The sequence below is a fragment of the Grampus griseus genome (genome assembly GCF_964374135.1).
Source record: "Grampus griseus genome assembly, chromosome: 5".
Classification (NCBI taxonomy): domain Eukaryota; kingdom Metazoa; phylum Chordata; class Mammalia; order Artiodactyla; family Delphinidae; genus Grampus; species Grampus griseus.
Genome location: NC_138998.1, coordinates 30,062,820 through 30,088,236, shown reverse-complemented (window position 1 = coordinate 30,088,236; position 25,417 = coordinate 30,062,820). Strand labels below are relative to the sequence as shown.

At 35.3% G+C, this 25,417-nt stretch overlaps 1 protein-coding gene across 2 annotated transcripts in view; it reads right to left on the bottom strand.

Annotated features, from left to right (window-relative positions):
- Window positions 1–25,417, bottom strand: part of STAG1 (STAG1 cohesin complex component) — a gene marked incomplete at its 3' end in the record, with an annotated part of 421,944 nt that overhangs the window by 269,780 nt on the left and 126,747 nt on the right. For both annotated transcript variants that reach the window (XM_082655685.1, XM_082655684.1), the window contains exons 2-4: window positions 25,014–25,131; window positions 18,324–18,426; window positions 2,848–3,012 (exon numbers count right to left, since the gene is read on the bottom strand). In XM_082655685.1, coding sequence (XP_082511811.1) covers window positions 2,848–3,012; window positions 18,324–18,426; window positions 25,014–25,042 — 297 coding nt within the window. In that variant the 5' untranslated portion in view covers window positions 25,043–25,131. The remainder of the gene's footprint in view (window positions 1–2,847; window positions 3,013–18,323; window positions 18,427–25,013; window positions 25,132–25,417) is intronic.

Genomic DNA, 25,417 nt, shown 5'->3' with positions numbered 1-25,417 from the left:
TGGTCTAAGATGATACAGGGGATTTTTACAGACCCAGTCTCCAACCAAGAAAGTAGCCATTTTAATTCAGGACCTGGTTATAAGGACTATGTCTGTCCTCTCCCTTCCTTCAGCCCATGATTTTCTAAAAGTGGGGTTTTAGTATAAGTTATTACCCAAACTAGGACCCTCTTGAGTATTAAAGGAGTCTCTACTAATAACTACATGGATGATAAGCATAAACTAGAGTCTGAAGGGTAACCTGAGATATACAATCCCCCTAGTCATAAGCCTTAGCCTATGCAGCAGTTCTCAGCGGCTTTCTTCAGTCTCCTTTACAAGTATGGAGTCACGTGTTAGGCCCTGGCTTCATGTCGTTTAAGCCTAACTCTATTCCTCTACCCTTCATGAAGCACCTTTCATCTTTTTAACACACAAGAGCCAAACTCTTGGCTACAAGTGCCTGCTTCTGCTACCTTAAGCCCAATCCTGATCACCAGGTAGTTTTTCTTCTATATAAACCACAGAAACATTTAGTTTCTAAATTCATTAATGTCTACCCTCTTTTTAATATTTTATCTTTCATTACTTTATGTTTGAAGTGAAGAGGTAATAAACACTTAGTGTGCCAGCTTCAATAAAAGACCTGCAACAGAGTTTTTTAAACATGCATTCCTTTTGCTCAGCAACCACTTTCAGGAATTTATGTTACAAAGGATTCTCACGTGCACATTTCAGAGGGATATATAAGGATATTCAAAGAAGTACTATGTTTAATAGAATAACTACTCTTAAATACTCTTAAACTACTCTTAAATAACTACTCTTAAATACTCTTAAATAGTTATCTTAAATATACTTATATTCTTCTTTAACAATAAAGCAGCCCAAATGAAAACTGGTTAAATAAATCACGGCCCAGCCACATTAGGGAATAGTATATAACTATTTAAAATTATAAGGTTAATTCATGGGAAAAAATGCCTACAACAGAACGCTGAGTAAAAAAAAAAATTACAGAAGTTTGTAGATTAATTTGAATATAGCTAGGAAAGAAAAACATAAAAGAATAATAAAAAATTACAGCAAAGTAGAAAATGCTTAGGGTCAACTTCAATAGAAGAATAGTGAGAAAAAGTTGAAAAAGTGACTTAAAACCAAATTATGCAAGTAGCAGTAGGCTCTGACTACTAATCTTTACCTTTCATAAAACATGAATCCAAAAGAATTTAAGCAGAGAGTAAAGTATGGAAACAGCAACAGGGAAGAGTAATGTGGATGAAGAATATAGAAGATACTGGGCAAAAAAGAAAAAACGTACACTACTCGCTAGTGTGTATCAAATACAGATGACTAGATTTTGTTCATATTAAATATTGAAGATTTTGTTCATATTAAGTAAAAGTTGGAAAAATAAAGTTCTGCATGAAAAATGAAAAGCAAAATACTGAAATGCAGTTTTTAAATTTAATTCCCTTCATCTTTCTGCTTGTGTTTCCATGTAAGGGTGGGAGGCAATAAACAGAAATCAAAAATAGTATTTCTGTAGCTTGTTAACAATTTTTCTATTACAGTATAATAAAGAAACTGTCAAGCTTAATGGCTACACGTCACTTAATATATTTTAAAATTATACTTATGTAATCTAAGGTTGTCCATTGTTCTGGGTAACTGGGAATTCAGTATTTCTTTTACTATTTAGCATCATCCCACCACTCCACCTCCTTCCCTTCCCATACAAATTCCAGGATTCTTGAACACATCAATCTGGTAACATACATAAGAAGCAGTAAACACTAAACTCCCTTAAGGAATTCAAAGGGAAATACAGGTTAAAAAATAGAAGGTATTCTAATGAAAACTTGCCTGCTTTTAGGTCTAAAAATAAATCTGTTTCATCAATTACCTAAATTTCAGACTTAAATTGAAAATGAAGTATCAAAAATGAGCAGATATCAAATTAAAAGATTTAACATATAATCATCAGTAATCAAAAAATGCAAATTAAAATAATGAATTACCATCTTTGCCTATGTTGTCAAATAATTCTTAAATATAAAGTATCCAACTGCTAGCTACACTTCTGGTGAAAGCTAAACTAGTACAACTTTTGGAGAGTAAAAATGGTATTATTACCACACAGTTAAGAAATATTCTATAATAAAATAATTTTACCTCTAGTACTTTAAAATGAAAAAATGATGTGGGGAAGTAAATACAAATGATAAGTTTTAAAATAGTGGAAAAAAATGTAAAGAAACACATAATCATGGTTTATCCTTGTAATGAATTAGTAAGAAGCCAATGAATATATGCTCTTCTAAACTATTTAATGGTATTTGTTGAGTCAATGAGGAGAGAGAAAAGAGTAAGAAGGTTATAAAAGATCTCTCTCTCTCTCTCTCTCTCTCTCTCTCACACACACACACACACACACACACACAAATAACCATAAAATATTAACTGTGGTTATTCCTAATTCACTCTTAGGAATGTTTTTTATACCTTTTCTTCTTTCAAATATTCTTCAATACACATGTTACTTATATTAAGTCAAATTCTTAAAAAAACACATACTATTAAGGCAATAAAAATTCTTAGGCAGCTCCTGTTACATGCAAGTTACTTTACTCAGCACAATGTAATCTAAACTTTGTAATCTTAAACTCACTATTAAAAAAAATGCCTTTCCTGACACCTTTTACAAAACAAGCAAAGAAAAACTTTTAAGTTAATAAAATTCTTGATTACACAATCAACAAGAGTATATAAAATGTCAATATATACACGAATAGGTTCCATGCTATTGACTGTATTGCTTTACTAATACGATAAAAACACTTAAAAAAAAAAACACTTAAAATTTACCTGCATTGCACTTTTCCCCAGTTTCACCACTTCAAATAATGTGACAGGCTCCCCTTCACCATTCTGTTGAGGATGCCCATTAGCTCTTCCACGGCCTGTTCCTCTAACTCCAGCTTCAATTCTACTCTTCTCTCCTGGAGATTTTCGAGGTTTCTTATTTGTAGACTGAATAAAAAGATGAGGAAAAGTTAAGTTAAATGCAGGCATACTTTGCTTTATGCAAGAATGATCTCAAATTATGTTTGATCTTGTGAAAGGGAAGTTAGCACTGTTATAGATAAGAGACATAATCCCAAAGGAAGCTTTACAATGTTTTCATTGATAAAAACAAAGCGCAAACAGCAAAGTACAAGTTAATTTATACAAGGCATGAAAATAAAGTCAAAAGAAAAAGATTTAATATTTTGTACAATAATGCCAATGCTGAACATTTTAACCATGCCCCAACCATGCCCCCTTCTTGACATTTTCTTCTTCCTCTCTTCCTCAATATTCTGTTTCCTCAGAAACCTTGTTCAATAAAACATTACTTAGGGCTTCCCTGGTGGCACAGTGGTTGTGAGTCCACCTGCCGATGCAGGGGACATGGGTTCGTGTCCCGGTCCGGGAAGATCCCACATGCCGCAGAGCAGCTGGGCCCGTGAGCCATGGCCGCTGAGCCTGCGCGTCCGGAGCCTGTGCTCCGCAACGGGAGAGGCCACAACAGTGAGAGGCCCGTGTACCGCAAAAATAAAAAAAAAATAAAAATAAAACATTACTTGGAAAAAGCTACATATTCAACTTCTCCCTTGACTTAAGTGCTCAAATATTTCTTATCCAGTCATGCAACAAATATATATTGAACATATTTGGAACCATTCTAGATACTAGAAATACAGCAAACATTTCCGCCTTGACAGTTTACATTCTTCAATTGACAACCCATCCCACACCCCCAATTTTTTTTAAAAAGTCAACACTAGTTATCACCTTATCTGTGTCTCACCTTTAGAGTCAAGATAGAATTGCTTGCAGTCACTGTTATTATTCCCATAAATTTCATTCATATATAAACTCATCAGGGTTGCTGCTTCACCAAGCCCACCAGTAAAAGTAATGTTGCTAAACGCAATAGACATTTTTTGAAACTCTCTCAACAGGCAATGTTATCCCCCTTGCCTTTCAGATATCTTTTCCCTCCCTATACTCCTTACCTGTCAGTTACCTTAGGTCTCTCCAGAGCATCTTCTCAATCTTTATAGTCTCTCTTGAGTGATTTACTTCACTCTCATAATAGCCTGTTTCAGTTATCAATTTACTGTTCCTCATCTCCAAATGTATTCTAGTTTGCCCCACTCTGTAAACATTTCTCTTTTGTCATATGCTGCACAGGTAGGCTTATAACCAGAGGGCCCTGGAGGAACATTACAAAGCATAACATGGAGGGGCTTTTCTCCCTGCTCACAGGACCTGCTCCCTTCATTCTGTATTCCTGTATTCTTCACAGTACTCTTTCACTCCTCTTAATAGTTAACAGCCTGACAACCATTTGTGTGTGTGGATTAATATATAATGAATTTACTGCTTATTTTTAAATAAATTATTTTTAGAACAGTGTTAGATTTACAAAAAAATGTGAAGATAGTACAAGGAATTCCCACATATATCACGTCTAATTACACCTATTATTAACACCTTACTATTTGTACTGTACATTTGTTATAATTAATGAACCAAAATTGATACATTAACAAAAGTCCATACTTAATTCAGATTTTCTTAGTTTTTGTCTAATGACCTCTTCTGTTCTAGGAGCCCATCCAGGGCACCTAGACATACTCACATCATGTCTCCTTAAGCTCCTCTTGGCTCCAAGTTTTTATACTTTCCTGGGTTTTGGTGACCTTGACAATTTTGAAGAATTTTGTACAGGGATTTTGTACTGTACAGATATTTTATACAATGTTCCTCAACTGGGGTTTGTCTGATGTTTTTCTAATGACTAGACTGGGATTATGGGTTTGGAGAGGAAGATGTGAGAGACAAAGTATCATTTTTGTCACCTCGTATCAAGTGTATATACTAACAATGTGATTTATCACTCAATGTTGACCTGTTAATCAGTTGGCTGAGGTGGTATTTGTCAGGTTTCTCCACTGTAAAGTTACTTTTCCTCTCCTTTCCAAACTGTACCCTTTGGAAGAAAGTCACTGTGTGCATCCCACATTTAAGGGGTGGGGAGTTATGCTCCACCTCCTTGATCCACCTCCTTGAAGGTGGAGCATTTACGCATACCATTTGAAATTTTTCAGTATGAGAGATTTGTCTATTCTCACTCATTCACCCAATCATTTGTACTAACGCAGACTCATCGACATTTATATTTTTGGATTATAATTCAATACTATTTTTTTTTAAGATGTTAGGGTAGGAGTTTAGTAATTTATTTATTTATTTTTGCTGTGTTGGGTCTTCGTTTCTGTGCGAGGGCTTTCTCTAGTTGTGGCAAGCGGGGGCCACTCTTCATCCCGTTGTGCCGGCCTCACTATCGCGGCCTCTCTTGTCGCGGAGCACAGGCTCCAGACACGCAGGCTCAGTAGTCGTGGCTCACGGGCCTAGTTGCTCGGCGGCATGTGGGATTCTCCCAGACCAGGGCTCGAACCTGTGTCCCCTACATTAGCAGGCAGATTCTCAACCACTGCGCCACCAGGGAAGCCCATTCAATACTATTTTATTTTGTTGTTCAACTTGCTTCAGCTTTGGCCATTAAGAGATCTTTCAGTTGGTTCCTGTGTCCATTTGACATATTCCCATCATTCTGTGTGTTTTGCTTTTTATTTTTTTAGCACTTGGTTACTTTCTGGCAGCACATCATTCTCCAGGCTCATACTGTATATTCTCTTTTCCAGTTTTAGAATCAGGGAGTTTAGAATCCAAGGAGCCCTGGTTCCTTTTATTAGAGAATTTTACTAGAGATGAAGATCTGGGCACTAGGTTTGGCTCCTTGATACTAAGTGCCCTTGCTTCTAGGCCCTTAAGCAGACAAAACAAAGAAATGTATGTTCCATATATATACACATAACTATAGATGTTTCTGTATGCAATGATCTGTTACCTATATTAAGCTAAACATAAGCTGGAACTGGTATCTCCAACTCTAATCCATTACCACATGGATGCTTCTTCCCCTTGCTCATCGACAAACTCCCACTCCAACAATGAGAAATCTGGCTCTCCTCAGTATTCACGTAGAGCAGTATTTTAAGCCCTACCCCATGGGAAACAACTTTATGAACTAGACTGCAGTTCTTATATACACTGTGTACAATTTCTCTGACTTTAGTCTTACAGACTCATTTCCAAAGTTACCTAAGTCAGCAACTCTCTCCCCACTCCCTTCACTGCAAAAGAGATTACATTGTTACACTCTACATTCCATCCTGGTATTCCCCCTACCTTATAAATGATTTTTTTTAAACATCTGTATTAATAAAATTCACTCTTTTTCTGAAAAGTTTGGTGGGCTTTGACAAACGTATACTGTCATGTACGCACAACTATGGTATCACAGAGAAAAGTTTCACTACCTTAAAAAATACTTGTGCTTCACATCCATTCAACCCTCCCACTTCGCCTTGGCAAACACCAAATTTTTTTTAATCACCACTACAGTTTTGTCTTTTACAGAGAGTCATGTAATTGGAATCGCACAGCATATAGCGTTTTCATACTGGTATCTTTCATTTTAACAAAATGCATTTAAGATGGATCCGTGTCTTTTAGTGGTTGAACAGCTCATTTCTTTTCATCTCTAAACAATATTTCATTGTATGGATGTACCATGTTTTGTCATTCATTTACCTAACGATGGACATCTTGGCCACCATTTTTGGCAGTTAGGAATAAAGCTGCATAGGCATTCACATGCAGGGTTTTGTGTGGACAAAACTTCTAAATCAGTTGTGTAAACACCTAGGATAACTGGATCATATGGTAAAACTATGTTTAGCTTTGTACAAACCTGCCAAACTGTCTTCCAAAGTGGCAACACCATTTTGCATTCTGACCAGCAGTGAATGAGAGCTTCTGCTGCTTTGCATTCTTGCCAGGAAATTGGTACTGTCAGGCTTTTAGATTTCAGCTACTCTAACAGGCATATGGTGATATCTCCTTGTTGTATTAATTTGCAATTCCTGAGCGATAAATGATTAAAGACTTTTCAATAAATAATAATTCTTCACAGTAAATTTTTCTGTTTGAATTACTGGTGAGAATTTGTCTCCTGATTAAAATCTCCATACTTGCATTATCCAATATCATGGCCTCTAGCCTCACATAGCTAACTGAGCACTTGAAATATGGCTACTCAAAACTTAGATGAGCAATGTTTTGACTATCCACAAGGTTGTGAAGATTTAGTATGAAAAACAGCATATAAAATATCTCATTCTGGGCTTCCCTGGTGGCGCAGTGGTTGACAGTCCGCCTGCTGATGCAGGGGACACGGGTTTGTGCCCCAGTCCGGGAACATCCCACATGCCGCGGAGTGGCTGGGCCCATGAGCCATGGCCGCTGAGCCTGCGCGTCCGGAGCCTGTGCTCCGCAACGGGAGAGGCCACAACAGTGAGAGGCCCGCGTACCGCAAAAAAAAAAAAAATCTCATTCGTATATTGATTACATGATGAAATTATAATATTTTAGGTATACTAGGTTAAATAAATTATATTATTAAAGTTAATTTCACCCACTTCTTATAATCTACTAGAAAATATTAAATTACAGATGTAGCTCAAGTCACATTTGTTAGACAATGCCATTCTATTCTAATACTATAACCACAGTAATCCTTATATTACAAATTTACTCCAACACTTATTTTCTTCTTTCTTTGATCTCTAATCTCCAATGACTCTCATAACCATCAAGTTAAAGTTCAAAGTCCTCAGCACAGCAAGTAATGCTATCAATTATTACCTGTTCGGTCATCTACCACACCAGCTCCCTATTTATAGGCTACTATCTTCCCATACTGACCAATTTAAAATTGCTTGAAAATATCATTATTTCATGCATTCATCCTGTTTAGCTGATAGATCCTGGCTCTTCCTAACAAGTCTTGTTTCTGTGCTCACTCTTTGGAAAAACAGGTGTCTTCCCTATGGCAGGTATGTGCATGAGCACTTGTGTGTGCATATGAAGAGGGGAGGGGGGAATGTTATTTTTCTTTATTGAGTAACACATTCCCATGGCTAAAAATTCAAAAGGTAATTAAAGTTACACAATGAAAACTTGCCCACTCTTACTCTCAAGCCTTAGGAAAGAAGATTGGTTCTTTCAACCAAAATTATTCATTCCTATGTGTCATTCCAGAGACATTTAAACATATTTAAAAAATACACATGACAAAAATTAAAGAAGACGTAGATAAAGAGAAACCCATCCCATGTTCGTAGGTTGGAAGACTTAATATCATTAAGATATTAATACTACCTAAAGTGATCTTTCTACAGATTCATTGCAGTCTCTATCAAAATGCATACGACCATTTCTGCAGAAACAGAAAAATCCATTCTGTAATTCATAAGGAATCTCAAAGGACTCCAAGTAGCCAAAATAATCTTGAAAAAAGAACAACATTGAAGGACTCACACATCCTGATTCCAAATCTTACTACAAAGCTAGAGTAATCAAAACAGTGTGGTACTGGTATAAAGACACACAGACCAATGAAACAGAATAGAGAGCCCAGAAATAAACCTTCACATGTATGATTAAATAATTTTTGACAAGGGTACCAAGACCATTCAATGGGGAAAGAGTAAAAATGAAACCCACAGAATGAGAGAAAATATCTGTAAATCATATATCTGATAAGATATTAATATCCAGAATACAAAGAGAACTAAAACACAACAACAAAACAACCTGATTCAAAAATGGTCAAAGAGGACTTCCCTGGTGGCACAGTGGTTAAGAATCCGCCTGCCAACGCAGGGGACATGGGTTTGATCCCAGGCCCGGGAAGATCCTACATGCCATGGGGCAACTAAGCCTGTGTGCCACATCTACTGAGACCATGCACCACAACTACTGAATCTCATGCACCCTAGAGCTCACGCGCTGCAACTACTGAAGCCCACGTGCCTAGAGCCCATACTCTGCAACAAGAGAAACCACCGCAATGAGAAGCCCACACACCACAACAGAGAGTAGCCCCCACTCACCGCAACTAGAGAAAGCCCGCACACAGCAACGAAGACCCAACGCAGCCAAAAATAAACTTTTTTTAAAAAATGGGCAAAGGACTTGAATAGACATTTCTACCAAGAAGATATGCGAATGGCCAATAAGCGTGTGAAAAGATGCTAAACATCTAATAATTAGGAGAAATGCAAATCAAAACTACGAGATGCCATCTCACACCTATTAGGATGGCTACTATCAAAAAAAAGAGTAAAGTCTAGGCAAGGTTGTGAAGAAACTGGAACTCTTATGCACTGTTGATAGGAATGTAAATGGTACAGCTGTTGTATAAAACAGTATGGCAGTTCCTCAAAAATTAAAAATAGAATTAATCATATGACCACCAATAACACATCTAGGTATGTACCCAAAAGAATTGAAAGCAGGATCTCAAAGATATTTGTACACCCTTATTCACAGCAACACCGTTCACAATAGCTAAAACTTGGTAGTAACCCAAGTGTCCATCGGTGGATGAATGGATAAGCAAATGTGGAATATAGATACAATGGAATATCATTTAGCCTTAAAAAGGAAGGAAATTCTGGGATCTCAAGAACATTATGCTAGGTGAAATAAGGTAGTCACAAAAAAGACAAACACTGTATGATTCCACTTACATAAAGTACTTAGTCAAAATCATAAGGGACAGAAACTAGAATGGTGATTGCCAGGGGCTGTGGGGAGTGGAGAATGAGTAGTTACTGTTTAATGCGTGTACAGTTTCAGTTTTAAAAGATGAAGAAAGTTATGGAGATGGGTGGTGGTGAGGACTGCATATGAATATATTTAATGTCATTGAACTGTACACTTAAAAACGTAACTTGTTAAATCACACGTGTATTTCACCAAATTAAAAAAATTTTTTGAAAAAAAATGCACATATATTTCCATGTATATATTATATTTTATGTTATGTATGCACAGTTATGCACCATTCTATTTTCACTATCAACATATTTTATACTTAATCTATAGCGAAGACCTACAGAATGTCTTGACTTTTCCGAAGGCTGCAGTGTTCCATTACATAAATATACATTAACTTATTTAGCCATTAACCTATTGATAAACATTTATTTTGTTTTGGATCATTTACTATTACAAATAATGCTGCAACAAGTAAGCTTGTGCACATGTAGGAATGTTTGCATGTGTCATAGACACATACATCATTACACATATTTAGTACATATATAGCAAGAACTAAACTCCATGAATAAAGAGAAAATAAACCATAATTCTCAATCCTGGGAGCCTATTAGCACTGGTTATAAAGGGTGAATAAGAAGGTAAAAAAATCCACTTGATCTTATCTAGGGTCTAACTGTATTTTATCCCATTATCCAAGAATGATTTTTCCTATTACAGACCTATACAGTAATATACAGTAAAGATGCCGAAAGATAAACCAAAAAGCTGATGTTCAGAAAAACTGTGCCCAATAAAAAGAGTAAGGAAGAGGAGAGGTCACAGCATAACAAAATATATGCAATCTTTAGCTTACACCCAAGGGACACAATTTTTCAGTCCTGATAATAATAATTCTCTCAGAAAACAGGTATACTTATTCCATTAAATAAAATAACACATTTGTATAGAGATTGGGGGCAGTGCTGTAAGGGGGATTTGAAAACTAAGAACTGTGACAGTTATTTCAAAGGGTAAAAATATATACATTACTCTTTAGTTACTTGTGACTTTCCAGGCTCCCTTCGCTACACTTTTTGTGCTACAAAGGTCAGGACACCTGTAGATGTAGTCTCCTTCCTGGACAAAGGAACCATGGTGCTCTCAAATGAAAGAAAAGGGTGATGTTCTGTATCAAACTTGCTTGTTGGACCAGTTTTGAGTTTGTGCCACCTTAAGAACTGAGTCATAGTGACCAGTGTGAAATACTAACTCATTTGTGGTTTTGATTTGCATTTCTGTAACAATTAGCAATGTTGAACATCTTTTCATGTGACTGTTGGCCATCTGTATGTCTTCTTTGGAAAAATATCCATTCAAGTCTTCTGTCCATTTTTTTGATTGAGCTGTTTGTTTTTACAATATTGAGTTGTATGAGCTGTTTGTATATTTTGGGTATTAACCCCCTGTTGGTCACATCATTCGCAAATATTTTCTCCTGTTCCTAGGTTGTCTTTTCATTTTGTTGATGGTTTCCTTCCCCGTGCAAAAGCTTTTAAGTTTGATTAGGCCCCACTTGTTTATCTTTCCTTTTATTTCTTTTGCCTTGGGGGACTGATCTAAGAAAACATTGTTACAATTTATGTCTGAGAATGTTTTGCCTGTGTTCTCTTCTAGGAGATTTATGGTGTCATGTCTTATATTTAGGTCTTTAAAACAGTTTTTAGTTTATTCTTGCACACAGTGTAAGAGTATTCTAATTTCATTGATTTACATAGTTGTCCAGGTTTCCCAACACCACTTGTTGAAGAGGTGGTGTTTATCTTTTTTCCGTTGTATATTCTTGCCTCCTTTGTCATAGATTCCTTGACCATAAGCATGTGGATTTATTTTGGGGTTCTCTATTCTGTTCCATTGATCTATAATGCCAGTTTTTGTGCCAATACCACACTGTTTTGGTTACTGTAGCTTTGTAGTATAGTCTGAAGTCTGAAAGGGTTATGCCTCCAGCTTTGTTCTTTTTCCTCAGGACTGCTTTGGCGATTCTGGGCCTTTTGTGGTTCCATATAAATTTCAGGACTATTTGTTCTAGTTCTATGAAAATGTTATGGGCATTTTGATACGGATTACATTAAATCTGTAGATTGCTTTGGGTAGTATGGACATTTTAACAGTATTAATTCTTCCAATCTAAAAGCATGGATACCTTTCAATTTCTTTGAATCATCTTCAATTTCTTTCATCAATGTCTTATTGTTTTCAGCATATAGGTCTTTCAACTCCTTGGTTAAGTTTACTCCTAGGTATTTTTTGACACAATTTTAAATGGGAGTGTTTTTTTACTTTCTCTTTCTGACATTTCATTCTTAGTGTAAAGAAATGCAACACAATACCTCACACTGGTCAAAATGGCTATCATCAAAAAGTCTAGAAATAATAAATGCTGGAGAGGATCTAGAGAAAAGAGAATGCTCCTACACTGTTGATGGGAATGTAAATCAGTACAGCCACCATGGAAAACAGTATGGAGGTTCCTTAAGAAAATTAAAAATACAGCTACCATATGATCCAGCAATCCCACTCCTGGGTATATATCCAGAAAAAATGAAAACTCCAATTCGAAAAGATACGTGCACCCCAATGTTCACAGCAGCACTATTTACAATAGCCAAGACATGCAAACAACACAAGTATCCATCAACAGTCAGACTGGCTTAAGAAGACGTAATATACATATACAATGGAATATTACTTAGCCATACAAAGAATGAAATACTGAAATTTGCAGCAACATGGATGGACCCAAAGAATATTAAATTTAGTGAAATAAGTCAAACAAGAAAAATATTATATGATATCACTTCTATGTGGAATCTAAAAAATAATACAAATGCATCAATATACAAAACAGAAACAGACTCACAGACATAGAAAACAAACATGGTTACCAAAGGGGAAAGGGAGGGGGGGAAGGGATAAATTAGGAGTATGGAATTAACAGATACAAACTACTAAAACAGATAAACAACAAGGATTTACTGCACAGCACAAGGAACTATATTTAATATCTTATAATAACCTATAATGGAAAATAATCTGAAATATATAATCTGAATCTCTTTGCTGTACACCTGAAACTAACACAATAGTGTAGATCAACTATGCTCCAATTTAAATAAATTAATAGCAAAAAAAAAAAAAAAAACCAGAAAAACTGAGCCTTTGTCTTAATTGGTAGGTTACTAATGCCTTAGTAACCTAGCCAGTAACCCAGTTCCTCTGGAGCTAGAGTTCTGTCCATTATCAGTTTGTCTCAGGGACAACTAGCTCTAGCCCAGATGTAGCTCAGCACAGATCTTTGCATGCTCACTCATCCTAGAGATATAGTCTCCCTGGCAGAACATGATCAGCTTACTCCATCTACCCCAACTACTACCTGCCTAGGAAATCTTTCCTCCACTAACAGAAAGCGGATCTCTTCCCTAATATGTGCCTCAACTTAGGAAGACAATAATACAGACTCCTATAAAGTGAGGCCTAAAGAAAGGAACTTGGGAAATGTAAAAGGGACTGATGTACAAGACATTGTGAAATAAAAATTCATGAGATTCGGAATCTCATTACATATAGGAGAGACGGGGAAGGGACTTGGGATGAGGAAATTAAATAGTGACTCACATTTTAATTCTAGATTCCTGGAAAAATTATGGTATCTTTTAGCAAAATTAAGGAAGTCAGAACTAAACTCTAGTTAAATGAAAAATTTTCAAAATAAAACAAGCTAATTGACAGAGAAGAGGAGATACAAGTCCAACTGATAAATATATTTCCAAAAGGGATCATAAAAGTATGTAGGTTTAAGCCACAAAAATTATTTTAAGAAGAGATTTCTATTTCTTAGAAAAATAAAAATAGAAAAAGTGGTATGGAAAATGACCAACAGACAATTCGGAACACAAATGACCAATATTTCAGAACATACTGATGAAATGTTACAGTACTTAAAAATTAGAAAATATTTAACAATCAGTGTACTCAATTCAACTTACTATAAAACAGGTAATGCCATGTATTTTGCTGCGTAAAAGGCAACGCTACACATCAAAAACTTTCAAAACATATGGCATATCTTTTGAGTAATCAATTCTACTTTTAAGAATTTAGGATAAAAAGTATCTATGGCTCTAGAGCAAAATTTATTTTTGAGATATAAGTTTATGTCAGCATGGTTTAAATCAGTGAAGAATTTTTAACATAAATGTTCAACAATGGAGACTATTTAAATAAATAATTTCACACAGAATACTATGTAGCCATTAAAATTATGTAAAATATATAAATGATATCATGAAAATCATGATTATAAACAAAAGTACCAAGTAATTTAGAATATCCAATTTTTATAAATTCACCTGTTAACCTCTCCTTCTGATACTCATTGTTAATATTTTATTGTGTATGCTATCCTCCATCTTCTATGTGTATGAATACACAGACATAAAAGTAAAAATTGTACCTCTTTTTATTTACCCTTCTTACTCAGCCTACATAAATATGAAAGTTAAATAATGCTAAGAATATACGTGCTGGTTCTCACTTAAATAGAATAAAGAGAACAAAACCCTTAATAAAACATTAAACGAGAGACTAAAGATGGGTTAGCTTACAGATGTGCTGATTTGCATGGCAACTAAATGCAACATGAAATCCTGGACTGGATTCTAAACCAAGGGAAAAAAATATTTTTTCTTTTGCTTAGGGCATTATTAGGACATCAGGCAAAATCTGAATGAAGTATATGTACATAAGGTCAGTATTATATCAATATTATTTTCCTGATTTTCAAACATGTACTGTTGTTGTGTAGAATATCTTTGATTTTATGAAAATGCATACTAAAGCATTAAGAGTAAAGTGGCTTCGTGTCTGCAACTTTCAAAAATAATAATTGGTATCAAATATAAATTTTTATATATAAATATATATTTACATTTATGTGTCTGTGTATACATAGACAGAAAAAAATATGATAAAGCAAATGTAGTAACATGCTAACATTTGGACAATCTGCATGAAGAATCTGCATAGGAATTCTTTGCAGAATTCTTGGAATTCTTCTGTGTATGAAATTATTTCAAAATAAAAAGAATTTTAAACACTTGAGGGTAAAAAGAGTGATGATTTAACAAAATTAAACACCATTCATTCATTCAATAAACGCTTACTGAAAGTTGAACACTACTATACAGCAGTAAACAAACCAGATAAAAATCCCTGCCTTCATGCAGCTTACCTTCTAGTAGGGGGAGACAGACAAAAAGCAAATAAGTAAAGGTATACTACGTTAGATGGCAATAAGTACTATAGAGAAAGGGGAAAACACACACACACACACACACACACACACACACACACACACACACGGAGGAAGGGGACAGTAAGTCCCTTTGGGTAGGAGGGAAGATACGCAATTCTAGATACCATCCACAGGGAGGCCCCAGTGAGAAGATGACACAGGGCCCTGAGACAAGGAGCACACCTCGTAAGTTTCAGCAAAGGCACATGATGGTGGCTGAATCCAGTGTTGTAGTAAAAAATGACTGATGCAATTTGCAAATCAATTAGACAGGATGTGTTGATAGTCTAGATATAGGCTGAGAAAGAAAGACTCAAAGATGACTACAAGATTTATAGCTGAGCAGCCAGAAGCACGAAGCTGCCATTATGGAAAAGGGGTGAGCAGGGGATAGGAAGCTTGAAAGTTTGGGTATTTTTAACATCCTGGGCCCATTAAATATCTAAATGAAGATTCTCAATGGGCACTGAATATGAGTCTGGAGTCCAGGGGTAAAGTCCAAGCTGGAGACAAAATCTGGGTGACATAAGCTTAGAGATGGTGTTTAAAGTCATGAGATTGGACATCACCAAGGGAGTACTGTGTAGACAGAGAAATAATGTCCATTATTTGCTAATACAATCACAGGGGTAGAATAAACGTGATACTATATAGTGTTTGTTTAGAGATCAATAATCATTTGGATAGAGAGCCACAATAATAACAAATATGAATTAGGACATCTGCAAAATAAGAGTGGTTTAATAAGAAACAAACCTCTCTGAAGTAACAGTATACTGAAAAGAAATACCAAAGATGAGATGTCTCCTAAGAATTTAGAAATAGAGAAAATAATACTGTGCAAAACAGAGGTCCTTATATTATTTGTTTTCATTTGACTGAGTAAATTAATAAAACCAGAGATCCATGAAGTCCTCTTAACAAGTATGAACAATATTAAAATAGCTAAACAAAGAGTGTATCAGTCAAAACTTAGAATTGTTCAAAATGGAGCCAGTCAATAGAAAATGTCCAAGCAATCTTCAGAACAGGTACTGTGGAATAACTCAAATATGATCATTCTGACAATTATACCTCTCAATTTTAATTAACAGCTTGGCATTTTGGCATTCTTGAGGAAAAGAGTTTGGGAGGTAGGTTATCAATTGAAATCCTAGCTTTGCTACTTATGCAATGTTGTGACCTTATGCAAAATACCACTCTCTATTTTTGTTTTCTACTTTGTAAACTGCATATAAGACCTATTTCCTAGTATTGGTGTGAAGATTAAATGACATAAAAAGCTTCAGCTCAGTACGAACCCCAGAGCAGAAACTCAGGAAGTTCTGTTGTTTCCAAGATCAAGAAATAGGTCTGAGTCAGTTGGAAGTATAGCTAGCCATGTGAACTAATGAGTGTGAAAATATAGACTAAAGTCTAATACAAGTCTCTAGAATGCTACTATCCTATGCAGGCTGACATTTTTTCAATTGTATAAACATGGGATGAACATGTACTATTTACCTGCTAGATTATGTAGTAGCAATTTCACTAAAAATAAAATCTAATTTCTAACCAGAAAAGAGCTAAGCGTTTGGATACACAGACTCCTTTGCATCAGGAAAGCAAAATATTACAAAGATACAGCTGTAGACAAGTCAAAATTAAATAGGTTATAAAAAATAATACAATAGCCTGCTGAAGGGGTGATAAATTCTCTTTAAGGGAAAAAAAAAGGTTTTCTTCAAGAAGACAGCACTTAATCTGAATCTTCAAGTGAAGAATTTTAATTGGAGGGGAACAAATTCAAGTAAGCAATCATGTAGGCAGTTTATTTTACAACCTTCAAGCAACTTTAGTCTTATTTCCAATTTGGTACCTATAAACTATGAATCCTAGAGAAAGCAATGCAACTCACCTATAGTCTTAGAAAAATCACATACTAGCAAGGGGAACTAAAATAGTCTTCAGCTTCTAAGTACAAGACTTTTTCACTTTTCCCAAAATGTTTTTTAAGGAACACTGTACCACCAAATACTCTAAAAATTAAGAAGGATTATAAAGAGTGACTATATGTCTTTTCCTCCACTATTTTTCTCCCTTTAAATAAAGGTGGAGGATAAAAGCAAGTGTAGAGAAAACTGTAGAAGTCATCCTTCTATCCGTTTTGTTGTTGTTGTTAGATTGTCCTGGAAAAGTAAAAGTTACGGAGTTTCACTGAAGCTAATTGAAGACTGTGACAAACAGATAAATACTGATAGAACAGCAATAACATAAAAAAAAATTTTAAGTCACTACAAAGGACATACATATATAAGAACTGGTTAAATAACATAACCATCAATTGCAATAAGTAGATCATGATTCAAACTACAAACTGTATTTTTTAAAAGATAATATTTATGAAATGATTATAAACTTTAAATGTGTTAATCAGTGATGTTACTAAAATACTGTTATCTTGCATTATGATAATGATATTGGAGTGATGTTTAAAAAAGAGAGAAAGCAAGCCCTTATCTTTTAGGATATATTCTGAAATATTTAAAGATGGAATTATGTCTAGAATGACCTTCAAAATAACATGGGAAAGAAAGACTGGCCATGACTTGGTAACTGCTAGGTAAGAGTTATATGGAGGGTTTATTATACTATCATGCCTCCTAGAGAAGGAGGCTAAAATTTTTCATAATAAATTTTATAAAATAAAATTTTAAAACTATGAATAGCAAATCCCACCATAAAGGTGAGTGTAACATAGTACAAGCCTTAACCCAATGACACATTGATACTACTGTCTCTGACAGTTTATACCACCTTCAATTAAATGACGACTTGTGTATTCAGATTACATAAAGATATACCTCAAAGTAAGGATACCTAGAGCTTTTCTAAATTTCTCAATCATGTATAAATGAGAATATATTCTGACACTGGACCCAAATACTACCGAAATGCATACTTAGGAGCTCACAGGAAATCTGAGTTGCATCTAAAAATAAAAGGCAAAGAAATCATAACTAACTACACCTCATTCCATGTTGATCATCTTCTCAATGCCTTCACATGGACCACCATTTATTTACAAGAGAAGCATGGAAAGCAGAAAAGATAATTAATTTCCTTTTTCTAACCACTACTAAGCCAATTTATGAAGCAAAGTTTCCAAGAATTTCTGATGTGTCAGTGAGATTTGAAAAAGTGTTAACAATACTAGAATTAACAACTCATATCAAGCCCCTTTACTTGGTAACCGTTAAAGGAACAAAGACGACAAGTATATACATACTGGAGGCCGGCCAGGTCGACCCCTTTTTCTTTTTCCTTTGACCTCTGTTTCTTCAAGTTCACTGCCAGCATCAGAATGGGCAGTAGTTTCATTAGTTGAATCCCTAGAAAATATGATATATTATTTTAGTGAACAAATTAATAATATATACATATTTATAATGCAGCTCTGTTCCACTGGTTTCCTTACCTCCTGCTATATGTACACATATGGCTGATTAGAAGTGGTTTATACTTCCACTTTCAGAAAAAATCTTTAGCAAATTGAAAATGTTACCCTCCCTGCTAATATCACATAACACTGAATAAAATGATTCCCCAAATAGAGAAATACAGACAAGGAAATGACTGTGGAAATGGTAGCTGCTATACAACATATAAATGCAAAATAACAATTGCAAAAGACTAATTCTTCAATATAAAAAAGACAAAAGCTTGGGAGAAATTTTATTTATTTTATAAAATAATAAGAGTGTGCTGGTCAATGTTTAACAACTGGCTCTTCAAAAAATATATGCATAAATTATTAGAAATGTTAACAATATAAAGGATGCATAGCATGCAACTTACAAAGAATAATAAAATGCACAATATTCTTTATTGTAAATTCTATCCAGCTAATTGATTCATATAAAATGATTTTGATAATTTTGCCAAACTCTTGTATCCCTAGCTAACCTATGGTTGCAACTGATGAACAAATAGGGTTTTGACATGAAAGACAGTTGATATCTTTGTTCACTTTAATGAATAGAATGCAAATGAAATGACAAAGACATTTGTGGGAACTTCACTAATTGGTCAATGTTGGGAGCAACTTTTTTACTGAACGGAATACATAATAGTTCTCGAACACTAGAAGGATACGTCCTCAATTTTTTGTGGTATCATAATGTAATGACTATAGACTTGATACACCTTTAAGTTTAATCTGTTATTAACAATTTCTCCATCACTTTATTGAGTCCACAAACAACAAAACAATAAACTGAGCCCTGATGTGTAGCGTTTGCTGATTTTCATAATGTGAATGCTCCCCCCGCAGCCAAATTCAAACTACCAAAGTGACATCACCAAATACAGAGTTGAGAAATAATTAACAGTAGCAGTACACTACTAAAAAGTATTTCCACCATACATACAATAATAAGTGTAAATAAAAACCTCAAGAACACAGAAAATAGTAGGATGTAAAATAATTAGGAAATGATGAGTTTTGAGTATTTATTACTTTTGTTTTTAACATGATTTAATTAATTTTAAGTTTGCATAATTTAAATTTTTATAATGGCTATGTTATACTGAACGAGGTCACAAAATTCCTGGAAATTTAATATTCAGCTCTCCAGGCCAGTACAGGCTGGCCCCAGCATGGCACTAAAAAGGTATAGATAGTATTAACAAAAACATCCTCACTGAGTTCTACATTACTAACTGTATAAAGGATCTGCATAAAACTGCAAATAGCAGGAAGGGTACAAAGCAAATAGAAGTAAGGGTAAGCTCAACTCACAACTTACTGAAACTGCACCACTGAAGGCTCTTAGTTCCATTCCCTCCTTGTGTTGATTCCTCAAAGCTCATTTCATTACTGTTTGCTCTTCTCCCTTTAAACTACCCTCTCTTGGAGAGCTCATCCACTCGATGTGTAACTTTTATGCAAATGACTTCAGTATATTATCACAGACCTAACTATCTGTAATTCAAGATTTTCAACTGCACATGTAACATGCTTCTTTGCATGCCACCTCAAATTCACCAAATAACACATATAAAATTAAGTCCAATTCTGACTATTTCTAGCTCTCTGTTCATGGTAATACCACTGGTTAACTGATTTAGTAAGTTAATGCCCAAGTGTGCTTTGTTATATAAATTTGTTATTGTCTTACTCAAATTCCTATAATCACATCAGTCTTCCTTTTGTGCCGTCAGTTAAAGTCCTCCTGAGTTGTCCTCTGTATACTAACTCAGTCTCTCATTCTTTTCATGATTATTACCATAATCACAACTTCCTGAATTAATCACAACTTATCTCCCTGCTTCTACTATTCCCCTTGTCCAAGACACTCTACACACTACTGTCACTAATATTCTCATATCATGTTCCTTCTCTGCTTGCAAATCTTCAAAGGTAATCTGGTATTTAAAACTATAAGTAATATTGATCTAGTCCAAGGGTCAGCAAACATTTTCTTAAAGGGCTATATAATAAATATTTTAGGCTTAGGGGTCTTAATGTCTCTGTATCTACTACTCAACTCTGGGACCATAGCATGAATGCAGCCATAGATAAAACGTAAATGAATGGATGTTGCTGTGGTCCAATAATATTTATAAAAACAGGCTTCTGAGGGCTTCCCTGGTGGCGCAGTGGTTGAGAGTCCGCCTGCCGATGCAGGGGACATGGGTTCGTGCCCCTGTCCGGGAAGAGCCCACAGCTGGGCCCGTGAGCCATGGCCACTGAGCCTCCGCGTCTGGAGCCTGTGCTCCTCAACGGGGAGGCCACAACAGTGAGAGGCCCGCATACCGCCAAAAAAAAAAACAGGCTTCTGAGCCACTATCAGTAAGTTTTTCAATCACTGATCTAGTTGATCTTATTCATTTCTACTAAAGAACAATAAATCATTCTGCTTTTTCTCCTCACTACAGTCCAAATAGACTGTTTAGCATATACTGTGTGCTGGTTTATATACATTATCTAGAATAAATATGCACAAAACCTTGTAAGAAAACATACTGCTGTCCCAATTTTACAGATGAGGAAACAAAAGATCTGGAAACTTGATCATCTTGTCCATATTTACACAACTAGCAAGTGGCAGGGTCCACTTAGATCTCAAGGTAAACGTGAATTCTCTATCTCCACAGCAGGATACTAGAATGCAAATAATATGTTTTGTATTTCTCTTACGTGGACAGAATACACTAGTGCTTTTGATGCTTATTGAAATCTCCAGGCAACTACGAAAGCAGGTTGGTTCCATCATATAATATGTGACCCATCAGTGAAATTAATTTAACCTTGAGCAATATAGTTTACTGACAAAAGGAAAAAGTACAATTGTCTTCTAATTCCGCAAACTTCAGCCAGCTTAGAAGGTGACAGCTATTACCAACAGATAACTAACATACTCCAATTAGTATATATATGTACATTTATTTGTTTATTAGAATCTGATACATAAATTTTTGTTTTTTAATTTCAAGCAAGAGAAGATATAAGAATACAAGGAAGAGTTTCACTTCACCATACCCTAACTCTGAACCTCAATCTGCAGAACAAGATTATTTACAGTTTCATCAATACTCTGTCATAAATATTTATGTTCTGGTACATATATACATAAATACAAAACAATATATTTTAATTTTTAAAATTTAAATTAATAGGAATTTTCCATACAAATACATAGGATTCCTGAATGGTACTCCATAATACATTCCCTATCTATGAGCACTTAGATTGTCTCTACTTTTAAGCTATCACAAACAGAGATGTAACAACTGTCCTTGCACATTAATTCTAATTAATTCTTATTACACATCAACAAATCTCTCTCTAGATTAGACAGAGAATGCTGGAGTATGCAAATTCAAACGTCAACCAACTGCTCTACAAAAAGCACATTTATAAGACTATCGGACATAAAAGAAGAGAATGGAAGAATCAGATCGAACCTTATAAATGATTTTTTTTGCTCCCTAAAACTCTCTAAATTCTGTCTTCCTCTCTCCATTTCCTCTGTAATCATTTTAGTTCAAGTTGTTATCATCCCTGGCCTGGACACTGCAACACCTTTCACCTAATAGGACTCCTTGCTTCTTCTGTTGCCACTTCCAATCTAATCGCTATACTGTACTAACAGTGATTTTCATAGTGTATATCTTATTATATATATATCCCATGCTTAAAACCCTACAGTGGTTTCCTACTGCTTCTAGGGGATAAAAACCTCAAAATTCTTAATATAAGACCTACCAGGTCCCTGTATGATACAGCCCTACCCTACTTGCAATCCTTATTTCACACCACTCTCCATCCTCAATCCTGAAAAAAGAAAAATAACAAACAGCTTTATTTCAGTCCCTCAAACATACCATGATTCCTCCTACCTCAGGGTCTTTGCACATGCCATTCCTTAAGTCTGGAATTAACACCCTGATCCCTTCTTCTTCCCCCAAATTCCCTCCATTTCAGGTTTAAGAATCATGTCTCTTCCTTAGAAAAGTAGACTAAATCAAGGCATGTGTTAAAGTTCTAATAAAATCCTCTATCTTACCTTCATAGCACCAAGGGCAGTTTAAATCCATACATTTGTGATTATTTGATTAATATCTATCTATATAAGCTTCATGGCAACAAGGACTGAGTCTTTTCCACTTGCTCTTTCTCCCCAGAGCTTAACACAGTTCCTTGTACTACAACATTTGGTGGAATATATAATATGTGGTAATTGACAATATTTGATGATGCTTAATATTGGGCTGGCCAAAAAGTTCATTCGGGTTTTTCCAACAATGTAATGGAAAAACGTGAACGAACTTTTTGGCCAACCCAACAGTAAACACGCTAAGGTAACAAATTCATTTGTCATTATAATGACTAAGCAAGCCAAGAAATAATAAGGTCATTCACTAGAGTGACCTTTCTAGTATCTCAATTAGAAAAATCACTACTGAACACAACATTAACAATCATGGGATCAAAAGATTTGTCTGTTTTTGAAGAGACTTTAGAAATTAATTTCCAATATGTTATCTTCACTTTACAAATGACAGAAACTGAAGTTTACCAATACTAAGAGACATATCATGTTTCCTTTCCTCTACAATGTAGACATGGTATAGTTAGATGGATCGATGAAGATAATATCCTCAGAAAATTGTTTTATGTACTCAATAAATGCTTCTTAGATCTCAACTTCACCAAGAGTACATCTCCAGCTGACAGATTAAAAGCAAATTTCATTTACCCATCTCGCAGATCACTACTATCCATTATCGTATTAAAAGCTTACATTTTTATGAAAAATACAGTTATCCACAAAACATGTTAAATACTATCATGCCCATGCAATCGCTTGTTAAATATAATCTATTTAAACACAACCTATGTTTTATATTTAATCAAAGAGATATTTTACAAAGGGTGTGCCTAATACCCAGCAGTGTGCTAGGAGCTGGCCATACAAAAATAAAGCACAGGGCTTCCCTGGTGGCACAGTGGTTGACAGTCCGCCTGCCGATGCAGGGGACAGGGGTTCGTGCCCCAGTCCGGGAAGGTCCCACATGCCGCGGAGCAGCTGGGCCCGTGAGCCATGGCTGCTGAGCCTGCATGTCCGGAGCCTGTGCTCCGCAACGGGAGAGGCCACAACAGTGAGAGGCCCACGTACCGCAAAAAAAAATAAAGAAAAAAAATAATAAAGCACAAAGGTACAAAGTTCAGACAAAAACAATAAGAAAGTGTTATAAAACATTATGTTAAGTATGATACTATTAAAAAAAGGGTAGAGTATGACAGGAGCACAGGAGGGAACCTACCCAACTTTGAGGAGTCAGAGGACCTTTGCTGGAGGCATACTTTAGCCAAGACCCACAGGACTACCAAGATGGCCAGGTAAGGAAAGATACACATAGGCATTGCAGGCAGAATTAAGAAAAACAAAAATACAAAGAACAAATACTATATGGAGACCTCCACACTTGGTATTATGTTCAAGTTAAGGCTAATAAAGAGGCTTGAAGTTAAGTAAATAGAAAGGGCTTGTATCTCCTATATTTGGACAAACAAAGGAGGGTAGGTATTGATGGGTTTTTAGCACGTAAAATAATTTGGATAGCTTTTTGTCTTAGAGCTCCAGAGGAAAAACAGTAGGCCAGGAGACCACTGGAAGGTGACTACAGTCTCTTGGAGAAGACACATATAAATGATCTGGGACTATAAAAACATATAAATAATTACATATACTGTTGGTCACTTTCATTATATCTAAAGCACTGTTATCATAAAGGATCACAGTATGCAGATTCCTAATTTGTAGCTTAATGACACGTATAAAAAGAAAAGTATCTGCCATTACCCTGATCACATCTCCCAGAGAATTCATAATAAGATCAAATTCTAGATCTGTCCTACAACCCTAAAAAAATCTAATAATGAGATGCCACCAGAAATTCCAAGGACTCACCAATCACAATCTCAATCTCAGGGAAAAGAAGTTCTGGCATGGGGGTGAGAGGGTTAGACACACAGTGTGATACAGGATAGAGGTCTACAAACTTTCTCTGTAAATCGTCAAACAAAATATTTATGCTCTGCAGATTAATTCATTCTCTATTACAACTTATAGTCATAAACAGTCTGCAAAGGAATCAGTGTGACTCTATTCCAATAACACTTTATTTACAAAAACAGTCAGCATGCCAGATTGGCCCATGTTCATAGTTTGCTGACTCCTAATATAAGACAGTGTAACATGTTTTTTGTTCAGTAACACAGAACATGCTGACATTATGATGCAAGGGCTATAGATGGATATAGTAATTACATCCTCTGATAGTTCTTTTACTTCAAACATATTACCCAACTATCAGAGAACATATTTGATGTCTTATTAATGAGAGCATTTTGATACAGAAAAGTGTTACATGCATTTTAAAAAAATAAAAAGAAAGCTATAATACTTACTGTAACACTGGTAACTCTGAAGTAATCATTGCTGTAAAGCTCTTTCCACAATGGAGCAAAGAATCAAGTGCTGTACAACTCAAAACTTTCAAAATAACCTCAAAGGTAATCCTGTTAACTAAAATAAAAAGAAAGAAAGAAAGGAAGAAAGAAATTATTTTTTCCAGCTTTACTGAGGTACAGTTGACAAATGAAACTGTTACTTACAGCAGGATGATTTGATATATGGATACATTATGAAGGGCTTCCCCCATTGAGTTAATTAACAAATCCACCACCTCACATATTTACTTTTCCTTTTTTTTTGGTCCCAACATTCAGTAAGTTCTACTCTCTTAGCAAATTTCAATTACACAAAACAGTGTTATCAACTATAGTCACTATATTATACATTAGATCCTCAG